This window comes from Takifugu rubripes, chromosome 5 (assembly GCF_901000725.2).
Source record: "Takifugu rubripes chromosome 5, fTakRub1.2, whole genome shotgun sequence".
NCBI classification, from domain to species: domain Eukaryota; kingdom Metazoa; phylum Chordata; class Actinopteri; order Tetraodontiformes; family Tetraodontidae; genus Takifugu; species Takifugu rubripes.
Genome location: NC_042289.1, coordinates 4,291,094 through 4,314,445, shown reverse-complemented (window position 1 = coordinate 4,314,445; position 23,352 = coordinate 4,291,094). Strand labels below are relative to the sequence as shown.

At 43.5% G+C, this 23,352-nt stretch overlaps 4 protein-coding genes across 5 annotated transcripts; 2 read left to right on the top strand and 2 right to left on the bottom strand.

Moving 5' to 3' along the window:
* Positions 1 to 258: 258 nt before the first annotated feature.
* pdap1b (pdgfa associated protein 1b) lies at positions 259 to 3,965 on the bottom strand. The gene is made up of 6 exons (XM_011603745.2): positions 3,799 to 3,965; positions 2,145 to 2,236; positions 1,799 to 1,912; positions 1,554 to 1,678; positions 1,082 to 1,233; positions 259 to 1,008 (listed from the first exon to the last, which is right to left on the bottom strand). Exons 1-6 carry the CDS (start codon positions 3,809 to 3,811, stop codon positions 944 to 946), a joined length of 561 nt encoding a protein of 186 aa, XP_011602047.2. The 5' UTR covers positions 3,812 to 3,965; the 3' UTR covers positions 259 to 943.
* A 369-nt stretch (positions 3,966 to 4,334) lies between these two features.
* bud31 (BUD31 homolog) lies at positions 4,335 to 7,045 on the top strand. Its single transcript, XM_003964423.3, has 4 exons — positions 4,335 to 4,541; positions 4,919 to 5,041; positions 5,618 to 5,784; positions 6,048 to 7,045. The coding sequence occupies exons 1-4, from the start codon at positions 4,448 to 4,450 to the stop codon at positions 6,096 to 6,098; spliced, it is 435 nt and encodes a 144-aa protein (XP_003964472.1). The 5' UTR covers positions 4,335 to 4,447; the 3' UTR covers positions 6,099 to 7,045.
* An 853-nt stretch (positions 7,046 to 7,898) lies between these two features.
* On the bottom strand, positions 7,899 to 12,832 carry smcr8a (Smith-Magenis syndrome chromosome region, candidate 8a). Its single transcript, XM_011603746.2, has 3 exons — positions 11,997 to 12,832; positions 10,082 to 11,764; positions 7,899 to 9,868 (listed from the first exon to the last, which is right to left on the bottom strand). Exons 1-3 carry the CDS (start codon positions 12,596 to 12,598, stop codon positions 9,409 to 9,411), a joined length of 2,745 nt encoding a protein of 914 aa, XP_011602048.2. The 5' UTR covers positions 12,599 to 12,832; the 3' UTR covers positions 7,899 to 9,408.
* Positions 12,833 to 13,082: 250 nt separating this feature from the next.
* Positions 13,083 to 22,838, top strand: top3a (DNA topoisomerase III alpha). Of its 2 annotated transcripts, XM_029836203.1 has the most exons (20): positions 13,083 to 13,177; positions 13,749 to 13,889; positions 14,067 to 14,126; positions 14,227 to 14,300; positions 14,372 to 14,447; positions 14,560 to 14,668; positions 14,836 to 14,979; positions 15,140 to 15,310; positions 15,392 to 15,492; positions 16,327 to 16,401; positions 16,572 to 16,654; positions 16,762 to 16,972; positions 17,249 to 17,434; positions 17,511 to 17,640; positions 18,786 to 18,899; positions 18,982 to 19,147; positions 19,221 to 19,367; positions 19,568 to 19,690; positions 21,102 to 21,766; positions 22,569 to 22,838. In XM_029836203.1, the coding sequence occupies exons 2-20, from the start codon at positions 13,785 to 13,787 to the stop codon at positions 22,730 to 22,732; spliced, it is 2,904 nt and encodes a 967-aa protein (XP_029692063.1). In that variant the 5' UTR covers positions 13,083 to 13,177; positions 13,749 to 13,784; the 3' UTR covers positions 22,733 to 22,838. The 2 variants fall into 2 exon arrangements, with proteins under 2 accessions (XP_029692063.1, XP_029692062.1); XM_029836202.1 differs by lacking the exon at positions 13,083 to 13,177 and having other exon boundaries at positions 13,357 to 13,889.
* The last annotated feature ends 514 nt before the right edge of the window (positions 22,839 to 23,352 follow it).

Here is a 23,352-nt window from a genome sequence, read left to right as displayed (position 1 = left end):
CAACCATCGACTGGCCTCGAAGTTAGCTCAAAAAGATCCTTTACTAGTTTGTCTTTAAGAATTTATCTTTTCATATTGAGCTTTCAATGATGATGACTAATTTCTAAAAGCTGTGTATTGGTTTGTAGTTATTTATCACCACATGCAATGGGTAAATGTGGATATTGGCCACAATAAAGCTAATTGACCTGCCCTCCCTGTTTATATATGATAAATCCACTATTAAAATAAGAAGCAAACACAAATCATAGACATGTATGTTTAATATTTTGATTTTATTCTGAAATGTTAGAATAAAAGTCAAATTATGGCATTCTTGACATGTAAAATTTGGGGGGGGGGGGGGGGGGGGGGGTATGTGGTGGGGAGATGGGGACAACACATTCATCTTCACCCTGACATATTCAAATGCTTTAGTTTATCTATACACAGCAGTAACATATTTTGCCATATAACCAATTTTTTCCATCCAAAATATTTTGATTCCAAAATCTGTTCTGCAAATTTGTGGAGTTACACAGGTAACGAGCTCCTGAAAGCAACTATAGCAAATCAAGAACCTGACATCGATATTTCCCCATATTATGCTTAAAACGTTTTTATGCGTTTGCAATATTTTCTGAAGGACCTCTCACAAAGAAATCATGGCATCAGAATTTAGTTAGCAAAAGGTGAAATTGTCCATAACTATAGCATTATTGATAGCCCATACACAATATAAGGTAAGAGTTTCATCCCAAATGTAGATCAAATGTTACTTCCTGGAGGAGTAAGGCCTTTCTTCCATGCCAAAATAAACATTACCCAGCTCCTCTGGTTTCTCCGCAGGTATTTTCCAAACATCACATTAAAGCAATAGTAATATGATAGCTTCTCTTTTACAAAATAGTCAGATATATTTTGCATGTGAATGTGTGAAAGTCCATCTGAAGACTGCTGTGCATCATTTCAGTGAGAGTGAATGTAGTCCTCTGGCTGCTTTGGCTGCTGCCGCCGCTGCTTCTTTTGCTGTGAAAGGACACACATCCATTTATATAGACAAAATAATTCTTAAATAAAACATATTATAACTTTATCATACCTTTCCTCTCTTCTTCTTTCTTTTTTGCTGCCTCTTCTCTGTCTTTCTTGATGATTGCGAGGCGAGCAAGGTCAGCTTTGGCCTCGTCCGACTTTCCCGCAAAGTGCATCTTCAAGTACCGGGCCCTTGCTTTTTGCTTTTCAATCTCCTCCCTGTGGGAGACCCACAAGAATATGGCCATAATATCACAGGTATCTGATTACAACCACGTAACTTTGGAGTATTGACCCAACAGAGTTTCAAATCAACCTGATATTGTGAGATAATCACAATATCAGGTTGTTAGTCCACTTTTATTGTACAACAAAACACACTTACACTTACGAAGGTAAACAAATATAATTTCAATTTTTAAAAATGTAATTTTGATATGTTTTTTTAGTACAGTAAACAAAAATTCCAGACTAATTTGAATGACTACAATATCTTTACAAACTGTCCTCAGAACATTTGACGCCACCCAGAAACACACCTTTCCCTTCTTGAAAGCTGCTTGGGCTGCTCATCTATCTCTATGTGTGTCACCTTCTTTGACTTCTGAGACACCCTGTTGGGATTCTCAATTTCTATCAGACCTTCCACGCCGGCTCGTCTCCTCTGCCAACACAAAGGGTTCACGCGAACGTTTGGATGTTGCACAAACTGAGATCGCACACTTGTGCCGTGCAGAATACACTGAGAATGATCATAGATTAAAGACAGAAAGTGTGAACATACCGTACTGTCATCGTCACTATCCTCCGATCCCGATGTTGTGGCTTGTAGTTTCGCTTCGGCCGTGTCATTCGGAGCCTCGCCGCCTTCTCCCTCCTCAACACCCTCCTGCTCTAACTATATAACACATCAAAGCACACAGAACACACAAAATCATCAGTACATTAAGATCAAACGGAAAATACGGGCAGCACAAATGTGACATCAAGAGGTCCATTCTTCCATCTCTCACTCCTCAATGGTAAACTACCAGCACAATCAAATAATGTATCAGATAAGATCTTTCAGCCTGACCAGTACATTGTTATAAAAGTGCAGAAACAGAATTGTTCATTGTGTCCTTGCCAACCTTTTTCCTTTCCTTCTCTGCTTTCATCTGAGCATCTATCTCCTCGGGGCTTGTGTATGTCCTCATACGACCCTTGTGACCCCCTTTTCTACCTGTAACAATGGCAAAGAAAAAAAATAAAATCACATCACACAAATTTGTATACACGTTTCAAAGAAAGCATTTCATTTACAAAGTTGTTTGAATGCTATTCAAGGCATTTCAAAAATACATTAGACTGTATTACCCATATTTTAATTTCACTTCAACAAAAATTAGAACATGGACCAAAGATTTTGCCAAATGTAGATGAGGCAGATGGTATAGCAATGTGACATTTGCAAAACCCATCTTTGTGTTACAAGTGACAGACTGGTTACTCATGATAGAGAGAAAAACAAAAGCTATTTAATACCATAACAGGCCTTTTGAATCCTATTCAAGACGGATATATTTCATGATTCCACCGTGTATTGGTTGCTGCTAGTGCATGAAAGATATGTTGATCTCAGTAGGATTTAAGCCCAGTTTAGAGCTTCATGGGGGATGTACTCTCTTTAAGAGAGAGACAGGCCATGCTATCACTCTGGGCTTAAGACACAGCAGGGTGGACCCCCAACCAGACCATGATGGAGTTGCTGGGATTCATTCCCTAATCTTCCTAAGGGGGAGGATGGATCTGACCCTCCCCACCTGCTTGGTACTGATGAGGACTTTTCAGGAGCTGTGCATCACCTTAAGTTTGAGGACCAAGAAGTTGCCTACAATAAACATAGCCACTTTCTAAGGGATGAACCGGTATGGTTCCACTACCACCAACGCAACCTTAAGCAGCATTCCCAGTTTCAGTAGTAAAAGCTCCTGGAAATCAAGGCCATCCTTAACTTCATGCTGCTAAGTGATGTATTTATGGTGTTGCAGACCTTGACCCAGCAATCTACTTTTGAGGCCAAATAGTCCCCTTCCCAAGGTGGTGTACCCAGAAACAGAGATTCTGAGGGCTGTCTAGAAAGATTCTGGTGTAGATAAATTAAAGAATACCTCAGCTTGCAGGCCAGGCCTTGTGGCCCGTCGAATGTGTCTCCGGTGACAATGGTTTTGTTTTGTTTGCTGATATTAACATCAGGGGATTCATATACAGTAGACCCGACATGTTGCCTGGTTAGTGAGGCCTGCCATCTGAATCCAATAATGTCTGGAGAGCCTCCTGTACCCGGGTAAGGAGCCCTTACCAAACCCACTTGGAGCCCTACACATTTGGAGGAGATTGTATGAGACACGTTGTCTTATCCCAACCCCGCCTGTCTGGTCTCGCCTGAAATGAAACTTGATCGAAGATCAAAGAGACTTTAACACTTGGTGTTTATCTCATTATCAAAGAAGATTTTGAAGCGACAGACAATAGTTGAACTATGAATTGCGACTGCCACCTACATCATTTGTAACGATTAACATAGACGTAGACGGCGAATATGGAAATACAACTGCCCAACAGTACATCAGCTAAGACCTCTTCATGATCGTGGTGAGTGTTGGGACTAAATACAGCTGTGTGGGTGACCATAAAGAAAACTGAAAGGAAAAGAAAATTCTTTATTGTCAGTTCGTACCCCTAAAGCTAACAAGCTAACGTATTTACAAAAGAAAAAAAGACCTTTACAAAATTCAATCTTACCTCCTTTAGGCATTTTGTCAAGCGAAGTCTTCCTATGTGTGAATATAAATGCTCTGAAAGGGAAATAATGTTGCAAAATGTGGCGTTGAGGTAGTTGACAGCGTGAATCACAATCGGGACTCTTCTCACAGTCAACGGTACGGAGCGTAACACAATACCCCGGGTTGTCTAATTAGCTGCCTTTTTAAAAACATTTAACATAGAGACGCATAGAGAAGATTCAAGCAACGCTGTTAAAAGAATCACGCGCATTTATACAACTATCATTTTGGTAAATTATTGACATAATGAAATACAACAACCTACATCATTTTATTTTTTATCATAAGGCAATTTTATGTGGTGCTAAAGTGATGCAACGTGGTTAAAACCAAAGAAACACTACTTTGGACTATTACTATAAAAAAAAAAACTTATATGTGCCTAAATAAACACAAACACAACACAAACTTGCTCGAGCGACCTGGTTTTATTTTAATGCGGATCCATTTTTAATGTAATTCTAAAGGTTGTGACGTTACAATGGAGGCGAATGGGTCAAGTGGGCCCCTTGTGTGACGTCGAATTTTAGCGCCGTGAAGAAAAATCGAGAAGCTAAAAAACGACAACATCGTGAGCTCTTGGTTTATTTTACATACAACAGATAAAAATGCCTAAAGTCAAAAGAAGTCGCAAGCCACCCCCTGACGGCTGGGAGCTCATTGAGCCTACATTGGACGAGCTGGATCAAAAAATGAGAGAAGGTAACAGATAGCTTTTCCCCCACTGTGCTTAACAATACTGGCTTTGAAGTAAACCACGATACGTAGTTTGTATACAGTTGTAGCCTTCAAATGCTTAACATACTCTGTAATCTTAGCGTTGTACTCAAGTGTTGAACAATTACATTCCTTAGGAAAAGTCCCAAATTATAACGAACTATAAACTCGAGACGCATTTGGAATTCAAACGGAGGTCAAATGAGGCCCATTGTTTTCACAATATAACCCAAATAACTCTTCATTGCATCAAATAAGATGCTGGATGGAAGTATTCACAATGACCATCTTATTTTAACCATTCAAGTGTTTGGCATAATTTATATCTTGTTAATAATATTCACGGATTTGTGTCTTGTAAGCTGAAACTGAGCCTCATGAGGGGAAGCGGAAGGTGGAGTCCTTGTGGCCAATTTTCAGGCTCCATCACCAGCGTAGCCGATACATCTATGATCTCTTCTACAAACGGAAAGCCATCAGCAGAGGTACGCAAAGTTCACATGAAAATCGCTTGCTTTTTAACTGCTTTGTACCAGTCCCTGATTTTATCTCCTTTCTCTTCTGACTACTTCAACACATGAGATAATCTGTGCTGGTATTTCAAAGTGGCATATGAAAATTGGTATTTAAATGTGGGATTTAGACTTGCAAACCATTATAATTTAAGATCAGGCAGTGATCAGAATGCAGATAAAGATATTACAATTGTACAAAAACACACATAATTAAAGTCCATGGCCACTTTAGCGGGCTCCAAGCATTTTCATAAGTAATTATGGCTGCAGATATTTTGTAGTACCTCCTTCAGGTGATTTAGATGACCTTTGTTTTGAATCATTAAAATTATGCAGTCGGACTAGGTTATCATTGAGTGGAAATACACCAAATAAAAAAGTAAAGATCAATTTTTGTAATGGGAAAAGGAGTTTAAAAAAACTTTTACAAATCTCTAAATGCTTTTTTGGTTGATTTTTGAAGTTATTATGAGTCTGCTGTCCTTGTTGCTGTTGTGTTTGTGAGTCCACGCGGTCAGATTCACCCCTTTTTTTGTCTCCTGACAGAGCTGTACGATTACTGCATAAAGGAAGGCTATGCAGACAAGAACCTGATAGCCAAGTGGAAAAAGCAGGGCTATGAGAATCTGTGTTGCTTGCGTTGCATCCAAACCAGAGACACCAACTTTGGAACCAACTGCATCTGCAGAGTCCCCAAGACAAAGCTGGAAGTTGTAAGTCTGAACTGAATGGGGTTACCAGTTTTCCACTGAAAGCATGAATTGAATCCATTTTTAAGGTTTCCGTTGCCTCTATGGTTCACATTCCTACGAATGGTTTTTGTGACACCTGTTAATCACTGATAGGTGTTCTGTACTAGCCACTGTAAGCCAACACTAAGTAAACCAAACATTACCAAATCAGTACTCTACAGGTTAGAGTCCATTTTGGTAATATTTATTCAATTCTGTTTTTTCTTTCACCTCTTTTTCTGCAGGGGAGGATTCTTGAATGCACCCACTGTGGCTGCAGAGGATGTTCTGGTTAAATGCCGTTTTGGACATCTGGTCTTTGTTTTGTTAGTTATCCCCATCGTCCATCATCATAACCTAAAGCAACACTGTCTTATTTCTGATGTCCCTGCATGTGGAACAGCTGAGTTGGTTTAAGAGGGTGAATTATTTTTTACTCCTTTTTCATTGAGAAAATATATTGCATAACTAACATTTTTGAGCTGGTGTGCATTTTACTTTCTTAACGTTAAAAGTAAATTGTTGTTGGTGCTTCTTTTTCAGTGCTGTCATTCCGACTTCTTTGTGTCTGCAACTTTTGTTAATTTGTAAAGGTATTTTTAAGTCCAAAATGACAATTAATTTCTCCCCTCCTACTGAGAATGTCTACAAAATTTGAGAATTAAGCTCTTGTAAAAAGTCAAATACAAAAATTGTCCCTGTTCGCTTCAAATGTGACAAAATAGCCACAGAACTGTGCATAAATTTGGTTTCATTCTGCCCTGGTGCTGCCATCCAAGCACCCACAAGCCCTAACCTAATTATGCTATGTTGTTCTCTTTCCCAAAGCCCTGTTAGTGATTAAAGACAAAGTTTTGTGATGAACAGGTATTTCCCTTATAAAATATAGAATAGTCCTGGTTGTAGCTGGATTAGAATGCCACTCCTTACAGATTTGACAAATTGTATTTGTTTCGGTTTCATTTGTTTAAAATTTGAGTAGAGCTCAGTTTAGTTCTGAAGCTTCATCAGTGGTCTGTGGACTCGTATCACTCACCTCATCAGCCTGGTGCAGAGAAATTACATTTTCATTTTGGAGGAATGGTCTCTTTTTCAAGAAGTAGAAGGAACATTGTTTTAACTAAAGCGTCCCACCAACATATGTTTGTGCTGCTCAAATCTAAATAAAAACTTCTAACATTCTTTCGCTTGTTATATTTTGAATGTCATCTCAAGGCTGAATAAATCAGATTAATGGAAAAAATACAGCACTCCTCTAGTCATCTTTAAGCATTTAAACCATTTGAGCTTTACATTTACAAGCTTGGGTTCACCCATTCATCCTTCAGACAGCCAGCAGGATTCATTTGGGGTTCATCATCTCATTTAAGGACACTTCCGCACATCAACCACAAGGCATACAAGATCTTCACATCACTATAGTAACCACTCAATTACCAGAACTCTTTTTTGTTAGATGCAAATATATTTGGCTTCATGGCAACCAGGAAGGAGGAAAAACTATGAAATTAATTTAGTAGAAATTAATTTTCCATCAAATGTGAAGAATGTCCCATTTCCACGTGGATGTATCATTTTCACCAGAGTATCTTGACAAAATAAAGTAATTATCACTGCATTTGGCATGCAAGGAAAAGAAATCTAAAGCATGTCTGTTGATCCGACGCTTGAAGACAAGGAGGACTTTGTGGGCTGGGACAGTAAAACTAATCTGTCAGGAACCACAGCACAGCAGTTTTTCTGTAGAAGTAGAAGAAACATGTTTTTGACAGAATTGCAGGCAGACTCATGTAAACAGAGCATTTCTGTTGCCAACATTCCCAGTTTATTAATTTACTTTCCTCTTCGGCCACCCGCCTCGCCTTCTGTTGCTTCAGCTGCCAATTAGATGTTCTCTCAGATGAACATTTATTATTCATAACACCACAAGTGGTCGCACATGCGTCATCGCATTTAATGACTAAGCTGTCAGAGAATTTGTTGTTCGATGTTTCCTTCGACGTCTGGTGTGTTCCAGTATTTCCCCGCGGCCCCTGAGAGGCATCGAATTCCATTTTTTTGAAGGGAGCTGGAGGAATATAATTTAAAAACAAAAAGACATTCACAACGTGCTTTATTAAGACCAGCGGCCACACCGCTGTCGTACAGGGCTGGAGGCAGCATGGCCGTTTGTGACAAAACACAAAAGGCAGACTTGATGTGGCAACATAAGGACACTGTGTGACGACAAAAGCACACTGCGGTATGGCTTGTTCAGAATACATTCACCTGTTTCGCGTTACAACAACACTTAAAAAATGCATTTTGGAAAAGACAATGAGGCAACAACACCCGTAAAATTAAATAGCACTTCAGTAAAATGACAACAGTGGGAATAAATAAAGGGTGAGCGTGCTGATAATGCGCTTTGTTCGCAGCAAGGACGACATCTACAATCCCACATCTGACCTTTCACAATAAAATAATGACCATGCAGGCACAGGTATTGAAACACTTTAGATACAGAGAGCCACTGTCACACACAAAGACACTTACAAAAAAGACACTATAAAAAAAACAACAACAATCCTCCAGCAACCTGAAAGGTGGATCGCCGTTTCTGCTTCAAATAAAGGTAAATATTGAGGTCGCCAAGTGTCGAGGACTGATTGCTTTTAACACCACAGAAAACCGTCTCTCCATACGCCAAAATCAACACATCATTATCCTCGCAACAGCATCCGCAACCGGATAAGCTTCTGGGCAACGTTAAATGAGTTTATAAAAACGGGTACGTTTTACACCAACTTCAGTCCCTGCAAGACATTTTCATGCTAACATCAAACACTCTCACCACTGTAAGACAACAGTAAAATTTAATACACGCGGGACCGGTTTAATAGCTTTTAAACCAAGTTCAATTCATAAAAATGTTCACAGTGAAAGAAATTAAAAGGTTTTGCTGCTGCGGGTATTATTGTGTGGAATTTTCCAGTTATTTTTTCCTGGGCATGCAATATTGTGAACCCACCGGGACTAATATGCACATCAGATACACTTCTTCATGCGTCACAAGCGGAACGCCTCCTGTGGGTGCTCTCCAAGCTCAGATCAGTTCAAATGTAACATCCTCTCTGTTCGGAAGAGAACACATTCCTTTGTTAATGCAAAAATAAAAGTTTTGACTCATCCAGCAGCCTTTTTTGGCCGCTGGATGATATAAACTTCTAGAGAGAGAAGGTTGTTACAAAACCAGCTGTAACAATTCTGAATGGCTGTGAAGGGATTCCACAGAGGTTGCGAGAGACATTTGTACAGACAAGAGAAAAAAACAGCTGTAACAGTATTTCTGGATTTACATATAATTTAGCTGATATCACGGCTGAGAAGCTGTTCAGTTCTCAGCTGGAGAGTTTGCTAACAACATGGCCCAAACATGGAACTGACACTAAAACATATTCTTGTAACTTTTCCCCTCTGCTTAAATGCAAACACAAATGTCTCGAGCCCATCTCAGTTTGGTCCACAGTACAAGTTGGAACAGGCTGTAACATCCCATTAAAGGTTTTTTCTACTGAAACAAGAAGTATTTGATTTTAGCTAAAACGTGGTCTCCTCCAACCAGAATTAGATTTTGTAAAAAATGCTGCTGGTGTAGTCAAAACTAAACGGAGCCGATGCTGTTGTGGTCCCAGCGTCTGGCTGTAGATAGTGGCGAGTGATGAGCTGGCTGAGATACAGCACTATCTGTCTGTCCTCCTCCCCCAGGCCCAGCTGATCCTGCAGGAAGCAGCGGCGTCGGCCCTCCACCGCCTCGGGGCCCTCCGTGGAGCTGACTGGCAAGTGGAGGTGGTGAGTGAAGGTGTAGAGGAAGGCCTTGGCTGCCAGGCGGCAGAGAGTGCTCTGCAAGTGCAGGAAGTAGGTGGAGCCACGACGGATGAAAGTGCGATGGTCTGCAATGTTGGCGAGCAGCTGTCCACAATATGGTGGACAGCGCAGGGTCTTCTGATCAGCGTCCAGGATGGAGATGTAGCGACTGTAGCGGGACAGTGAGTAAAGCACACTAGCGCCCAGAGGAGAGGCTACTCTGTGAGAAGAGAGTGACATTAATATTAATACCATCAAAGATCAAGATCATCAAAGGTTATGTTTGATTCTCTGTTGTTGGTTTCTGAACGTTAAGCGTAAGCAATCGTTTGGTGTCTTTGTTTGGCAACTACAAGCAGGAGGTTTTACACCTAAATGCAGACGACGCTGCAAAATGTCTTACAACAATAATTTTGCAGGAGATAGTAAATACCTTTGTAGTCCTATTAGTTTCCATCTCTGAAGGTCAGTAAGGGTGATGGGGCAGGATAGCCACGGTTGGACCCTCTCTCCACATTTCCCAGGAGCAGGCACAAAGAGGGCCAGAGCAGCTACCAGCCGGCGGACGCGACCTTCGTCGGCCCCGAGCACAACCAGGCTGCGACCACTCAGTAGACACCAAATCGCTTGCATAGCAAAGGGATACTGCCGCACAAACCTCAAGGCTCCTTGGCCCACCTTCTTCCTGTGACACATGGTCCTGGAACCTCCATAACCAAGAGTTGAGGCAGCCTGACCTGTCCCTATGGACACACTCATGGTACAGTCTGACCCATCCTCCGCTGAGCTGCGGGAAACAGTATCTCCATGCATTCCTACGGGAAGCTCCAACCCATTGGTGGTGACACTTTCTGAGGGAGGATAGCCCACCGCATACTCATCTGGCAGTGGAAGCAGGGACTGGGGCTCCTGGTTGACTACCTGATCAGCAGAGCGTTGAAGGTGGGAGCTTTGAAGATGGTGAGGCATCTCTGGTGCTGAAGCTTCGTAAAGGAGACTTTCTTGGGCCATACAACAAGCTGTGTCTATAGGAACCAACATATCGGACTGCACGACACAAATGTCATCAGTTGCAGTGTCAGTGTCCTCCAGCTCAGACACCACTTCCAGCAAAGACACAGGTGTCTGGTCACCCTCATCATCCCCATTAGTGGTGTCAATCTCTTCACTGCTGGTCTCCCTGTCTGGGTCGGTGTTAAGATCGTGGCTGGGGTCAGAATCGGGAGCTTCAGATGCCAAATCCTGTTGTTTTTCTGCCTGGTATTTCCCACTCTTTTCACTACTGAAACTTCCTTTTGTTTCTTCTGAGCTCTCTTGGGTTTCTGGAGTCTGGTCCGAAGCAGAAGATTCTAGATGGCTCTCCACCAGCCCTAGGAGATCTGAAGGCTCTTTAGCATCAAGGTCTTTAAGTACCACAGTAGGGGGAGGATTTGAGAGTTCGTCATTATGTACAGCATGGTTCACAGCACAGAGGGGTCTCAGTCTTCCCGCTTCATCCTCATCAGCATCGAGATTCTCCTCAAACAGAAAATTGGTTGGGTTCTGTTTCCGACAAAGATCCCTCTCCAGCCGACGCGTGTGAAGATTGCTCAGATCCCCTCTAAAAACCTTCTCTGTCTCCTGCAGGAGGTCTATAGTGGCCTTGTAGAAAGTATCGTCACACAGCTCTTGAAGAGTCTTCAGACGCTTGTCAAAACACTTTGCTGATTTGGCTTTGATCAATTGTGGCGTGTAGGACGGCCGTCGCTTGACGGCTTCATCTTCCTCCTCGCACCCTTCCTCTCTTTCATCCCCCCGTTCACCTTCTCCGTCCTCACCCCGCCTCTCATTGGCGCCACAGGTAAAGAGGCTGGCAAGCTTGCCGTATTTGTTTAACAGCTCCTCGCATTCGTTCAAGCACTCCGTGATGCACTTTTGGCAGGTGACAGCATGAGGATCTCGGCGAGGACGTTGATGGTAGGAGCTGATCTGCCTCAACAGGTCCCTGTGTTCATAGATGCTCTTTTCCACGTTTGCGAGCTCATTGGCCTTTTCCACAGCATGAGCGGAATATACACACCGAGGCCCCGCCTCTCTCTGCAGGCCTTCCTCCCTCTGCAGCACGGAGTGTGTGTATCTGCAGACAGAAAACAGTTACTGATACATCTGAGGTCGGACGACTTCACGCCACTGGCAAAAATCTGTCCATTGAATAACGCTTACTATCGTGTCACCAGCATTACAGCGAGAAACAAGGCAGGCTTCAGCATCTACATTTTAATTCACTTGATGTTACTAACAAGTGCTGACAGGTGAGAAAATAATTCTAAACATTTATTGATAATCACAGGTTGTAATGTCGTTCTTACTCAAGGTCCCGGAGCTTCCGCTGGAGTTCTTTAGCGAATGCTCTCCTGTTTCCAGCCTTCAGACACTCAGAGGCCTGCGAGAAGCGGAGGGACAGCTCCTGAAACTGAAGCATGATCTTCCTCTCGTCCGCTGAGACATATGCCATGCAGAACGGTCGCACGAAGCCCCTCGCCTCCAGGTCGTAAAGTGTAAGATGATGGACATAGGCAAAGGCCCCCTCCTTTGAGTCACCCAGCACCACCCTGGAGTCCTCCACAAAGCTGAGCCTTGGGTAGCCGGTGCCAGGTGGGTGCCCCACAAATGAAGCCTGGTAGTCCACTGACATGATGCGCAGGGAGAAGTAATTGAGGTCGAAGGTGCCACAGACTTTGGGGTCATCGGGAATAGTGAGGAGAGGCTGAGGGCCCACCTGCTCAGAGAACTCTGAGATGAGGATGAAGTCTTTGGTGAACTTGGCATATGAGGTTTTTGCCCAGGGATTGAGGTCATTCTGTGGATGGAGGGGGATGTTGAACTCCTTGGGCAGAACCCAGGGGTCTGGATCTGTCACTAAATACTCATCCTCTTTAGTGAGTGCCACCACATCAGGTGATCCTATCATAGTGGTGATGTTGAGAGAGGCATGAGCAGCACAATGCACAGTGCAGCACAACCATCAACATCAGTTGTCGATCACTGCATTAGTGGGAAGCCGTTTAAAATAAATTTCGAGTGTCTATTTTGCAGCACACATTTCAATAAAGAGTTACAGGTGATGTAACTCTGAAAAGGATGCAGCTATTCAATAAGAACCAGTCAAAACAATCTGATTATATCTCAAGAATGTTTCAATGACAGCCCAATGACAACCCGTGCTTTTAGGGGAAGATTTAAAAATTAGAATAACTGTAGCCACATAAGTGGAGATACAAACCGGCTAACAAAAGGAATCGCGCCGATACGGTTCGGGCAGACATCAGACCATTCATGCCGTGCAGAGAAGGAGAAAAAATGTAAAATGGAACCACCGTCTTCCTCTTTTTGCGTCCTTGTAGGTAGTGTCCATCACGTTATCCTATTCTGGTCTAAAAAGCTGTACATCGGTACGAGTGCAACGCCGTGAAACAGACAGAAGTGTGACATGTAGCTTCCCATCCAATGACAGACGCCATGTTTTCCCAGCTGGACGTAGTCAGATCAGGTGACGGATCCTCCTCCTCTACAGGAATTCCATGAAAAAATAAGTACTTAACGCGTTGGTGTTTTGTCTGTGATGACTACATCATGATGAAAATTATTCATTTGCTCGCATGTAATTTTCCCACAAATGAATCTGAATCTGATTTGAGCTTGTTTAAATTTTACGACAGTGTTACGACACTGATTACGGCAGCATTTGACAGGCGGGCGGGGAATTTGTAAATAGAGCTATTGGTTTCGTTACTGACAATAGAACCATTTCTTTCACATTTAATTTGAAATTTCACTAATGTCACTGTTTAACGAGTTGTTCCCTTGTTGAGTTATTTCACGTGGATTCACTAGGCCAGTGACAACCTTTTAGGCCTCTTTACAACTTTTAGGGCTCTGACACCATAGTTTGAGCTAACATGCTAACTGACCAGGCTGAACGAAGCGTCAACGCTAAGTGGAGTAAAAGCTACTATATATGAGTGCAACTCGGTATGCTAGTGCACTTGCTCAGAAGATCTGTCTTGGGATCGGGAATACTGGGAATTGGGGTCAAACGGAGGTGTTCCTGTGCGCTGCAGAGCGTCGGGTGTCCCGACAAAGCGCAACCGGCGGACATGATCCGGAACCGAGCCCAGATCAAACGGGTCCTCTGTGTGGCGGAGAAGAACGATGCAGCCAAAGGCATTTCAGATATCATGTCCAATGGCAGATTCAGGAGGGTACGTCTGTCAAACAATATAAAGTACTTGAAGATTTGGTAAAAATGTAGGTAATGACATATTAAGCAATGTAAATAGTCTGTACCAAAACCAGCTGCTTCGTGCCAGTTGTATTCATGAGAGAATTTTTGATTTGACTGTTTTCCCTGGGACTAAACGACATCTGTTCCTATTTAGAGAGAAGGGATGTCAAAGTTTAATAAGATCTACGAGTACGAATACCATCTCTTTGGTCAGGTATGTACATGACTATTATCAAAACTCATGCATCTTTATTTCTTATCTCTACCTTCCTTTGGTTTAATTACTCTCTTATTGTCTCTTAATTGTACTCTAGAATGTGACAGTCCTAATGACATCAGTGTCAGGCCACCTACTAGGGCTGGAGTTCAAAACACCCTTTCAGAAATGGTGAGTGATTACAGGAAATGTTTCTCCTATTCATCTTCAGTTGTGTACTCATCGGGCTTTTCTCTCCACAGGCACAGCTGCAGTCCTGTTCTTTTATTTGACGCAGAGGTAGAGAAGTATTGTCCAGAAAACATGGTACAAATCAAGGTGTGTTTTGCATCCGCGTTCACCTGGAAACTTGCGCACTTGTCATGTCATTTTTTCCTCTTGCGCTTTAGTTGAAGCACTTTATTTAGCTGATCCTTCTCTCCTTTTGTAGCGGACACTTGAGAAAGAGGTGAAGCAGTGTCAGCTGTTAATCATCTGGACCGACTGTGACAGAGAGGGGGAAAATATTGGCTTTGAAATCATAGATGTCTGCAAAGCAGGTGTGGCCATCTTATGCCTTGTGATTTTTCTAGCGCATCGGGTTATTGTAGTCGTTTGTGCATTATTGTATGGGAAACATTTGTTCATATCAATCTACCTGCAGAATATTCATGCTTTATTGGTATGTTTGGCACAAATGAATCCTTAATATCACGTATCCTTTCAGTTAAGCCCAACATACAGGTCCTTCGTGCAAAGTTTTCTGAAATCACCCCCAACTCTATTCGGAGAGCTTGTGACACTCTATCAGAGCCAGATTCTAAAGTCAGTGATGCTGTCGATGTTCGTCAGGAGCTGGACTTGAGGATAGGTACAGTCACTCATCTAAATATAATATATAATACAATATAAAACTATTAACTGTTCACAGTAGGAGAGGTTATGTGAATTTTTGTTGGACGTGAAGATATTTGTGCCCTATGAATTGTTATTGTGTTTCCACCTGCTCTGCTTTTCTCATTTTTGGACAGGTGCGTCTTTTACTCGATTCCAGACACTCCGCCTGCAGAAGATCTTTCCAGAGTCTCTGGCCAATCAACTGATCTCCTATGGCAGCTGTCAGTTTCCTACTTTGGGTTTCGTGGTGGAGCGCTTTAAAGCCATCCAGTCTTTCATACCTGAGACATTCTATAAGATTAAAGGTATGAACTTCAACACACAGAGAAACACTCTGGTTTTCAACCCAACCCTCACCTCCCCTTTCCATCTGTTCTTTGTCTCAGTGCTTCATGAGGTAGAGGAGGACACTGTTGAATTTAGTTGGAAAAGAAATCGTCTCTTCAACCACACAGCTTGCCTGGTGCTCTACCAGATTTGCATGGAGGTACAGTATTTGTGATTTAGAGGTGTAGCCAACTGTCCATATATATTTAATACATCTAATTGTGCATTAAAATGTTATCTTAGATCTTGATAAGTCCACTAATGTGCTGATCACAGAGAATCTCTTCTCTGTGTTGTGGTAAAAACTACAACTGAAGAGATTCTTCTCAGAAAAACTAAATGGAAATAACATTTCAAAGCTTCTATTTGCTTTTTTGTGTTATTTGTACAATATTTAAAGTAGAGTCTCGTTGAATATATGAATATACAATCAGTTCACATGTTTTAAGCATTAAGATACATGAGACAGCAGCATCAGTTTCTTGTTATAGTCTCTCAACCTCTACTCACACCTTTCTGCACTGACAGGAACTAAAACACAGAATGCGTGAAGCCAAAAGTGTTAAAAAGCCCCCCCCCCCCCACACACACACAAAATAAAACTAGTGCTTTACTGCCCCCTGTTGAACAATGCGTTTCATAAACATAGTGGCATGAATGTGTGTCCTGCAGTCCAGGTCCTGCCCACACTTTATTTTAGGACAGTCCTGCTACAGCGAATTAGTCTGACTAAACAGATTATTATTTCTCTATGAGAAAAGAACAATGATGAGAGTGACCGAAAAAAAACATTGCCGGAGGTCAATCCCTGAATCTAACTGTGCTGTTGTTGCTTTCCATTAAGCTCAGTGGGGCAGCATCACTGTACGCTGTTGTTGCTTCCCAGTGTCCATTAAGCTGGATGAATGTTTTGTAAAATGAAACAAGTTGAGATTCACTTGCAAAAAGACTGGGTGAGAGAGCATTGAGTGAGAGAATTATCATTCATTTCCAGGATCCCATAGCAACAGTCACCTCAGTAACCAGCAAACCAAAGAGCAAATGGAGACCGCTGCCGTTGGACACCGTGGTAAGTATCTAAAGTGAAACAGCCGCACATGAACCCGCTGCACCACAAAACACATCTGTTAAAAGTACTCGTTTTTCTGTCAGAAGCGTTTTGTCCGTTTTAACGTGGTTTTTCATTGTAATCACACCTCGTCTTCTGTTCTGAACGCTCCTCCACTTTTATGTCAACAGGAGATGGAAAAACTGGCATCTCGTAAGCTGAGAATAAGTGCCAAAGAGACCATGAAAATTGCAGAAAAACTCTATACGCGAGGGTGAGTTTGTACTTATAAGATATTAGAATTCTTTATCCTTTCAGACGTGGCATATGCAAGTGATCACTGCTGTCATGACGACTTGTTTTATCCGCCTCTTTGCTCAGCTTCATCAGCTACCCTCGTACTGAGACCAACATTTTCCCCCCGAACCTGGCCCTCGGACCCCTGGTGGAGGAGCAGACACAAAGCTCCGTATGGGGGGCATTTGCACAGAGGGTACTAGAGCAGCCTGGGGGCCCCAACCCACGACAGGGCAAGAAATCTGACCAAGCCCACCCCCCCATACACCCCACCAAGCACAGCAGTTCATTACAAGTACGTCTGTGACAAACAAGGGTCATTTTGTTTCATGTTCATTCACAACACTTAGTGTTCATCCTTATTGGTCAGCTACACTTATCCATACTAACCTCAGATGTTTAATTATTTTAGTTGCTTGTATGTTTCGAATGAATTTTAGAGCTTCAGATCCCAATATGTTGTTTTCCACATCTTTAAGTGAAAATATAAACTTATTATGACCATCCATCAATGCCCACATACCAGAAATTGGAAGCAAATATTGTGACTGTTTGTGTTTTTTATGTCCAGGGCAATGAAGGGCGTTTGTACGAGTTTATTGTGCGGCACTTCCTGGCCTGTGTATCCCAGGATGCTTTGGGGCAGGAAACGGTGGTGGACGTAGACATCGCCCAGGAGAAATTTTCAACATCAGGACTCATGATCACCGCAAGGAACTACCTTGATGTTTACCCGTATGACAGATGGACTACAAAGGTTGTGTGACTGTGTGTGTAAGAGTGTTGATATTATATTTAAGATAGTCTGTCTTATGCGTGCCTCTGCCTGTTAGCTGATTCCAGTGTACGAGCAAGGCTCCCAGTTCCAGCCCACAGCTATCGAGATGGTGGATGGACAGACGAGTCCTCCGCAGCTGCTTACTGAAGCTGACCTGATAGCATTAATGGAGAAGCACGGCATCGGTGAAGTGCAGTCGCTTTTCTTTTTTACCTGCAGAAAAATATTGCGTTTGGAAAGTTTTCAGAAACCGTCACAAAATTGAAAGGTCCTGAAAACTTGTGTTACAAAATCCACGTTCATTACTCCAAATGGACTATTTGAAAGGTTTTTTTTGAATTTTAATAAGTGAATCCAAAACATTACGTTGACGTGAATATTCAGACTCTTCCTCCGTACTTGGTTGAAGCACCTTTGGCAAAGGTTACAGCCTCCAGTCGTCTGGGGTTTGATGACACAACCGTCATACACCCGGATGAGGGGACAGTCCGACAGCTCCTCTCCACCTCTGTCAGGTTGGACAGGGACCGTCAGTGGACAGACATTTTCAGGTCCCTCCAGAGATGTCTGGCTGGGTTTAGGCCAGGAGGCTGGCTGGTCCACTGAAAGACATCTACAGTCGTCTCTAAGACACTACTGCGTTGTCTGGCCTGTGTGTTTGGACACTTTGTCTTGGACGATCACCCTTCAGTCCTGTCTGAGGTCTTGAGTGGTCTGGATCAGGGTTTCATTTGCTCCAATCCAGTCCCTGAGCTCTGTTATCAGTTCTTTTTCTCGTGGCTCAGAGGGTTAGAAGTTGGTCTTATAACCAGAGAGTTGCTGGTTCAAATCCCCAAGCAAGAGACTCAATCCCCACTGCTTCTGTACACCTGTCTGTGCTCACTGCTGGTGTGTAAATAATTTGTTTTCTCCCAAAAAATAGTTGTTATTTACTCATCTAGCAACAGGCTTTTTCATACTGCCCAGCATGCTAACGCAGGTATCCTATAAGATGTGAGAATGACAGAAAAGTTAGAGAACTAGAAAATGTGAGGACCTAAAACAAAAACAAGCATTGTTTAGTGTTGAATCAGAACAAGCATGAAGCATTACTGCCCCATACAATAGCTGTCATTCACCCCATAATCAAAGCATTTGACTGATGAGCTGATGGCTCACAGATATCTGTGGGTTGATTTACATGAATGTATATATTCTTCAAGAATTAGTATGTATAAGAACAGCTGCTCTATTTCTGATTTCATTGATCCTGTTATCACACGTCAGGTTTTTTCAAGAACAACTGGTGTCAAATACAAGCTGATCGATATTGAACGTGGCTGCGTTACAGGCACGGATGCAACCCATGCAGAGCACATTGAGACCATCAAGAGTCGAATGTATGTAGGCTTGACATCTGACCAGAGATTCCTACCTGGAGAACTGGGCATGGGGCTCGTGGAAGGTACGCACAGATGCATACCTGCACCAGATGAGCTGGAGCAGCGAACGTTTGGTGATGCAGCTTTTCAACCATATTTGTTTAGGTTACAACTCCATGGGTTATGAGATGTCCAAGCCTAACTTGCGGGCTGAGCTGGAGGCAGACCTGAAGCTTGTGTCTGAGGGCAGGAAGGACAAATGGAGCGTGCTGCAGCACCACATCCAGAAATACAAGACTGTCTTCATCGAGTCGGTCCACAAGGCAAAGAAGTGGGTGAATATCCGCACCGCAGGCTGGTTGCTGTTTGACCACGACGACGGTCATTTTCTACTGTTTCCTCAGGTTAGATGAAGCGCTGTCACCCTATCTGGGCGCAGCTCAGGAGATCCCAGAGGAACAACAGCAGGACATGGAGATCCCCCTGCCCATCAGGAAGTGTCCCCACTGTGGGCGGGACATGGTCCTGAAGAAGAAAAGGGAAGGAAATGGGTGAGGAGAGACTTGCATGATCCCAGTGAATCAGAGATATATGCCTGCAGATATTCATACCTTCATTGAGCTATTTTATCGTGTCGTGAATTAATTTCAGGTTTCATTTTGCATAGTAACATCAGCAACCTGTAGCTGCCTCATACACACGTGCTGGCACTTGTAACGTCGCTCCTCCTCTCCTCTCCTTCCACCTGCAGTAAATATCTAACCTGTGTGGGCTACCCAGCCTGCAAGACCGCTGTTTGGTTCCCTGACATGGTGCTGGAGGTCAGCAGAGACCAGTCCATCTGTCCCACCTGTCGGCCAGCTCCTGTTCACATGTGCGTAAGAATAAATTCTATGTTGAGCCGCATTTATTTCCACTTTGCAGAAGCTGAAACCTAAAACATGTGGGCGGTGAGCAAAAAACTTAACTGATATCGCCGGGTAATTTTGAGCTGTTGTTTGTTGTTCGAGGTTCTAAAGGAAAAAAACGATTCACACTGTGTTCGTGCTGTGATTCAAGAAGGAGGAGCTGTTGACCTTGAAAAAGCTGTGATCAGAAGATGAAAAGAGTGTTAAAAAGGTTGCTGGGGAGATGGGTTCAGGTTCAAACGCATCCTCTTCATCACTTGTTGGAGCTGAAGGAAGCTGATGGAGGCTGCAGCCGACGGAGCTCTCGGTGGCCTCGGCGCTGAGAGAAACTTCTCCAAATTCTTGTTTACACAAGTGGGCGTTAACCCCTTGAGCACGTGCCTCGGCTCAATCCAAATATAGGGCACGCTCGCCAGCATCGAGCCAGAGTGCTCCACACCAGCATCGGTTGCCACGGCGACCACTGTGATACTGCGCTGGAGGATGAACTACAACACTTACATCACTGTTGTGTTTTTTTTTTTTTAATCAAGTAGCACCCGGCGGTTTCAGCATGTTGGATAATTTCACAGGCTGTTGGCAGCAGATGTTTGTGCTCATTAAGAGTCTGACTTTATCGTTCACCTTCACACTTCTGATGCTGTCAGTATTTACCGTCTTGGGTCAACCACGCTTCACTTTGTTTTACATTTGATGATTGGGGGCCATCAAAATGCACAGGAGCCCGGTTGATGAGTGTGACCTGCACGTGGGCGTAAGTTTGAGGTGTTTATCTGTGCGTCAGCGCTGTGAGAAACTGGTGACCTGGCCCCAACTCTTACCCAGTGACCCCCCCCCACCCCCCAAGTCTTACAAAAGAAAAGTGCTGTCAGAGACCTGGGACACTCGCAAATTAAATATCAAATTGATGATTTCACTCTTGAATTAATCCATTTGAAAACACTTGGAGACGTGTGATAAATTCAGCAAATGTTTCTTGTTTGGGAGGCTTTTAACAAACCCTCTGGTGATTTACCAGCTTTTTGTAAGTGTTGGAACCAGAAATATTTGATCTTGCACCAAGTTTTTCTTTGAGAAATTGTGCTGCTTTTAGTTCTTTGCAGTGCAGGAATACAGAGTAATAACACAACCTACAGCTTTACCCCCACTTTTCACATTCCTGGGACATTTTTCCTGGGTTTACACTTTTCCTTGGACATCATCTAACCTCAGCGGATTCGCTCTTCTCTTTCCGTCTAACACAGTGTTCAGAACCAAATATTCCTTAAAGCATAATCAGCAGTGGCGGCTCCTGCTGTGGTTGTTGGCTGATCTCCGTCACACACGCTGATGTTAATCACCTTACCGTGTGTCTTTTGTGTGTCCTCCGCCGGTCAGGTTGAAACTCAAGTTCCGTCGAGGAAGCCTCCCTCCCATGATGCCTTTAGAGTTTGTTGGCTGCATCGGCGGATGTGATGAGACGCTCAGAGAGGTGCTGGACCTGAAATACCTCAGAGCAGGGGGATCTGGAGGGAGCGGCGGAGGGAGAGGAGATGGGCCTCATCCACCAGCTCCACCACCACCAACAGCCCCAAGTTCCAACGCTCGCCCTTCCCTGCCCCCTGTCCCCACCGTGGTGCCGCAGCCACAACCTCCGCCGCGAGCTCTCAGCGTCAGCGCCAGCTCCGACAGTAACACCATCGTGTGTAACTGTGGGCAGCAGGCGCTCCTCTTGACCGTGCGCAAAGATGGTCCAAACCAAGGACGCCAGTTCTACAAATGCAATGGCGGGACATGCGGTTTCTTCCTGTGGGCCGATCAGCCAGGTCAGCAGGGGGCATCGCAGAGCTGGGGCGCACCTCTGCAGGTCTCCCAGCCTCCCAGGACCACAGTCAACTCTGCAAACGCGGGACAAACCATGTGTCACTGTAATGAGACAGCAGTGACGCGCACGGTGCAGAAGGATGGTCCCAACAAAGGAAGGATGTTCCACACCTGCGGGAAATCAAGAGAGCAGCAGTGTGGTTTCTTTCAGTGGGCGGATGAAAACACACCTCCCTCAGGTTTGTCTTACGTCCTTACATACATATGTATGTATGTATATACATATATGCACTTTTGTATTCAAATTGTTTTCAGAGATGTGGGAAAATAACTTTATTGAGCCCAAGAATTACCTTCTTCTCTTGTGTTGTCATCGTTAATGCATAGCTAAATGAGTTGACATTCCAATTAGCATCAGCTCAAATAGGTGATGAGTTTAAATCCTCATGCTAACTAAACTAAACATAGATGAAGAATATCCAGCACGTTCAGATGTTTGACGGTTAGCGCTGTCATGTTAGCATATCCTCTTGTAGTTTGAGTCTCTTTGTTTCTCTGTAGGTTCAGTCAAAAGCAACTTTACATTGAGTTAAAAGGGTCCATCATTCTGATTGTATTAAAAATAGATCAGTGAGGGATTTTGGTTGGACAGAATTAGATTTGGGATGTCGTTGCCTTTAATTTCCAACAATAAGGGACTGTTCCAACAGCAGCGGTGCTCGTACTCCTCTGAAACACTTATTCACGGCTTCTCTCGCTCTGCGTCCACTAAAACGTTCACGTCACTACAGACAGACAAAAGTGGTTCATTTTCACAGTCCTGTTTCTGTCTTGTTGATATTAAATAATTGGCAGTGTTAGCACGAGTTTAGTTGCAGTTTAAAGGCACACCTAATGATGGAAAGAAGCTGTCACGACTCAGGAACACTCCCACTGAGACCTTGAAACGACGTCAGTCTTATTGTATGCGGGAAGGTGAAAAACGTGCTTTTTATCCAGAGATGTGCTAACTGACATGTGGGCTTCTTTTCGCCCGGTCAGGTGCCTTTGATGGCGGATATAATGGCGGTGGAAACGGGGGGAGACAGGCGAGAAGAATAACAGGAGCTGCCACCGCCGACAAACCCCCCGCTGCCAAGAGGCCGCGCACGTGTGGCATCTGCCACACCCCAGGACACACTCGTGCCACCTGCCCCCAGCGATGACGTAATGTATTCTGTGGAGTTGACATTTCTACATTTCTGAGCATCCATCCCCAAAACATCTCAGCAGAGACTCTGTGCTTCAGCCTTAAGCTGGTTTTATAGCCTTGAATCCAGGAAAAAAGCTACAAAAGAGACACTTGAGGGGGAAAAAGCTGCTGTAGCCTGAATGTAAAAGCTGGAGGCCCAGTGATTCTCAGAATCCTCTGATAAAAGCATTTATTGGACTCGGTGCCAGCAGAGCTGCCAAATACTGGCAAATGCATCTCCAGGTGAACTGACTACACTCTGATTACTTGAAGCAACGATAATAAATCCCCCATTTGTAGATAGTTGTCTTAAAATCTAAACTTTTTTATATTGTGTATTTAGCAGGTTTTCTCTAGAGATTTTGTTCCTGTTGATTTTAATGGAAATAAACACAAATGTGCTGTAAACAGCTACAACGCTTGTTGTTTTGATCGGCACAAAGGACCATGTGGGATTTTTGGTTCGGCTGTGGGTGGACTTCACCCTAAATCCCTCTTTATTCCACTACTTTTGGTTTTATTTTGAGTTTTCACGCAGCTCGCGCAAGCAAACAAAAGTGAAACACACGGCGGCTCCAGACCAGAAGCAACTGT

Excerpts from the sequence above, each read along its gene's own strand:
- pdap1b (XM_011603745.2), bottom strand. Across the intron at positions 1,913-2,144 it reads CAGAGAAGGAAAGGAAAAAG|TTAGAGCAGGAGGGTGTTGA; the intron begins GTTGGCAAGGAC and ends TGTGTTATATAG. Across the intron at positions 1,234-1,553 it reads CAGCTTTCAAGAAGGGAAAG|GGAGGAGATTGAAAAGCAAA; the intron begins GTGTGTTTCTGG and ends GGTCTCCCACAG.
- bud31 (XM_003964423.3), top strand. The coding sequence starts at position 4,448 with ATGCCTAAAGTCAAAAGAAGTCGCAAGCCACCCCCTGACGGCTGGGAG. Across the intron at positions 4,542-4,918 it reads GGATCAAAAAATGAGAGAAG|CTGAAACTGAGCCTCATGAG; the intron begins GTAACAGATAGC and ends GTGTCTTGTAAG. Across the intron at positions 5,042-5,617 it reads ACGGAAAGCCATCAGCAGAG|AGCTGTACGATTACTGCATA; the intron begins GTACGCAAAGTT and ends GTCTCCTGACAG.
- smcr8a (XM_011603746.2), bottom strand. The coding sequence starts at position 12,598 with ATGATAGGATCACCTGATGTGGTGGCACTCACTAAAGAGGATGAGTAT. Across the intron at positions 11,765-11,996 it reads CGGAAGCTCCGGGACCTTGA|ATACACACACTCCGTGCTGC; the intron begins GTAAGAACGACA and ends TTCTGTCTGCAG. Across the intron at positions 9,869-10,081 it reads AAACTAATAGGACTACAAAG|AGTAGCCTCTCCTCTGGGCG; the intron begins GTATTTACTATC and ends CTCTTCTCACAG.
- top3a (XM_029836202.1), top strand. The coding sequence starts at position 13,662 with ATGCTAGTGCACTTGCTCAGAAGATCTGTCTTGGGATCGGGAATACTG. Across the intron at positions 16,402-16,571 it reads CGCTGCCGTTGGACACCGTG|GAGATGGAAAAACTGGCATC; the intron begins GTAAGTATCTAA and ends TTATGTCAACAG. Across the intron at positions 17,435-17,510 it reads ATGACAGATGGACTACAAAG|CTGATTCCAGTGTACGAGCA; the intron begins GTTGTGTGACTG and ends TCTGCCTGTTAG.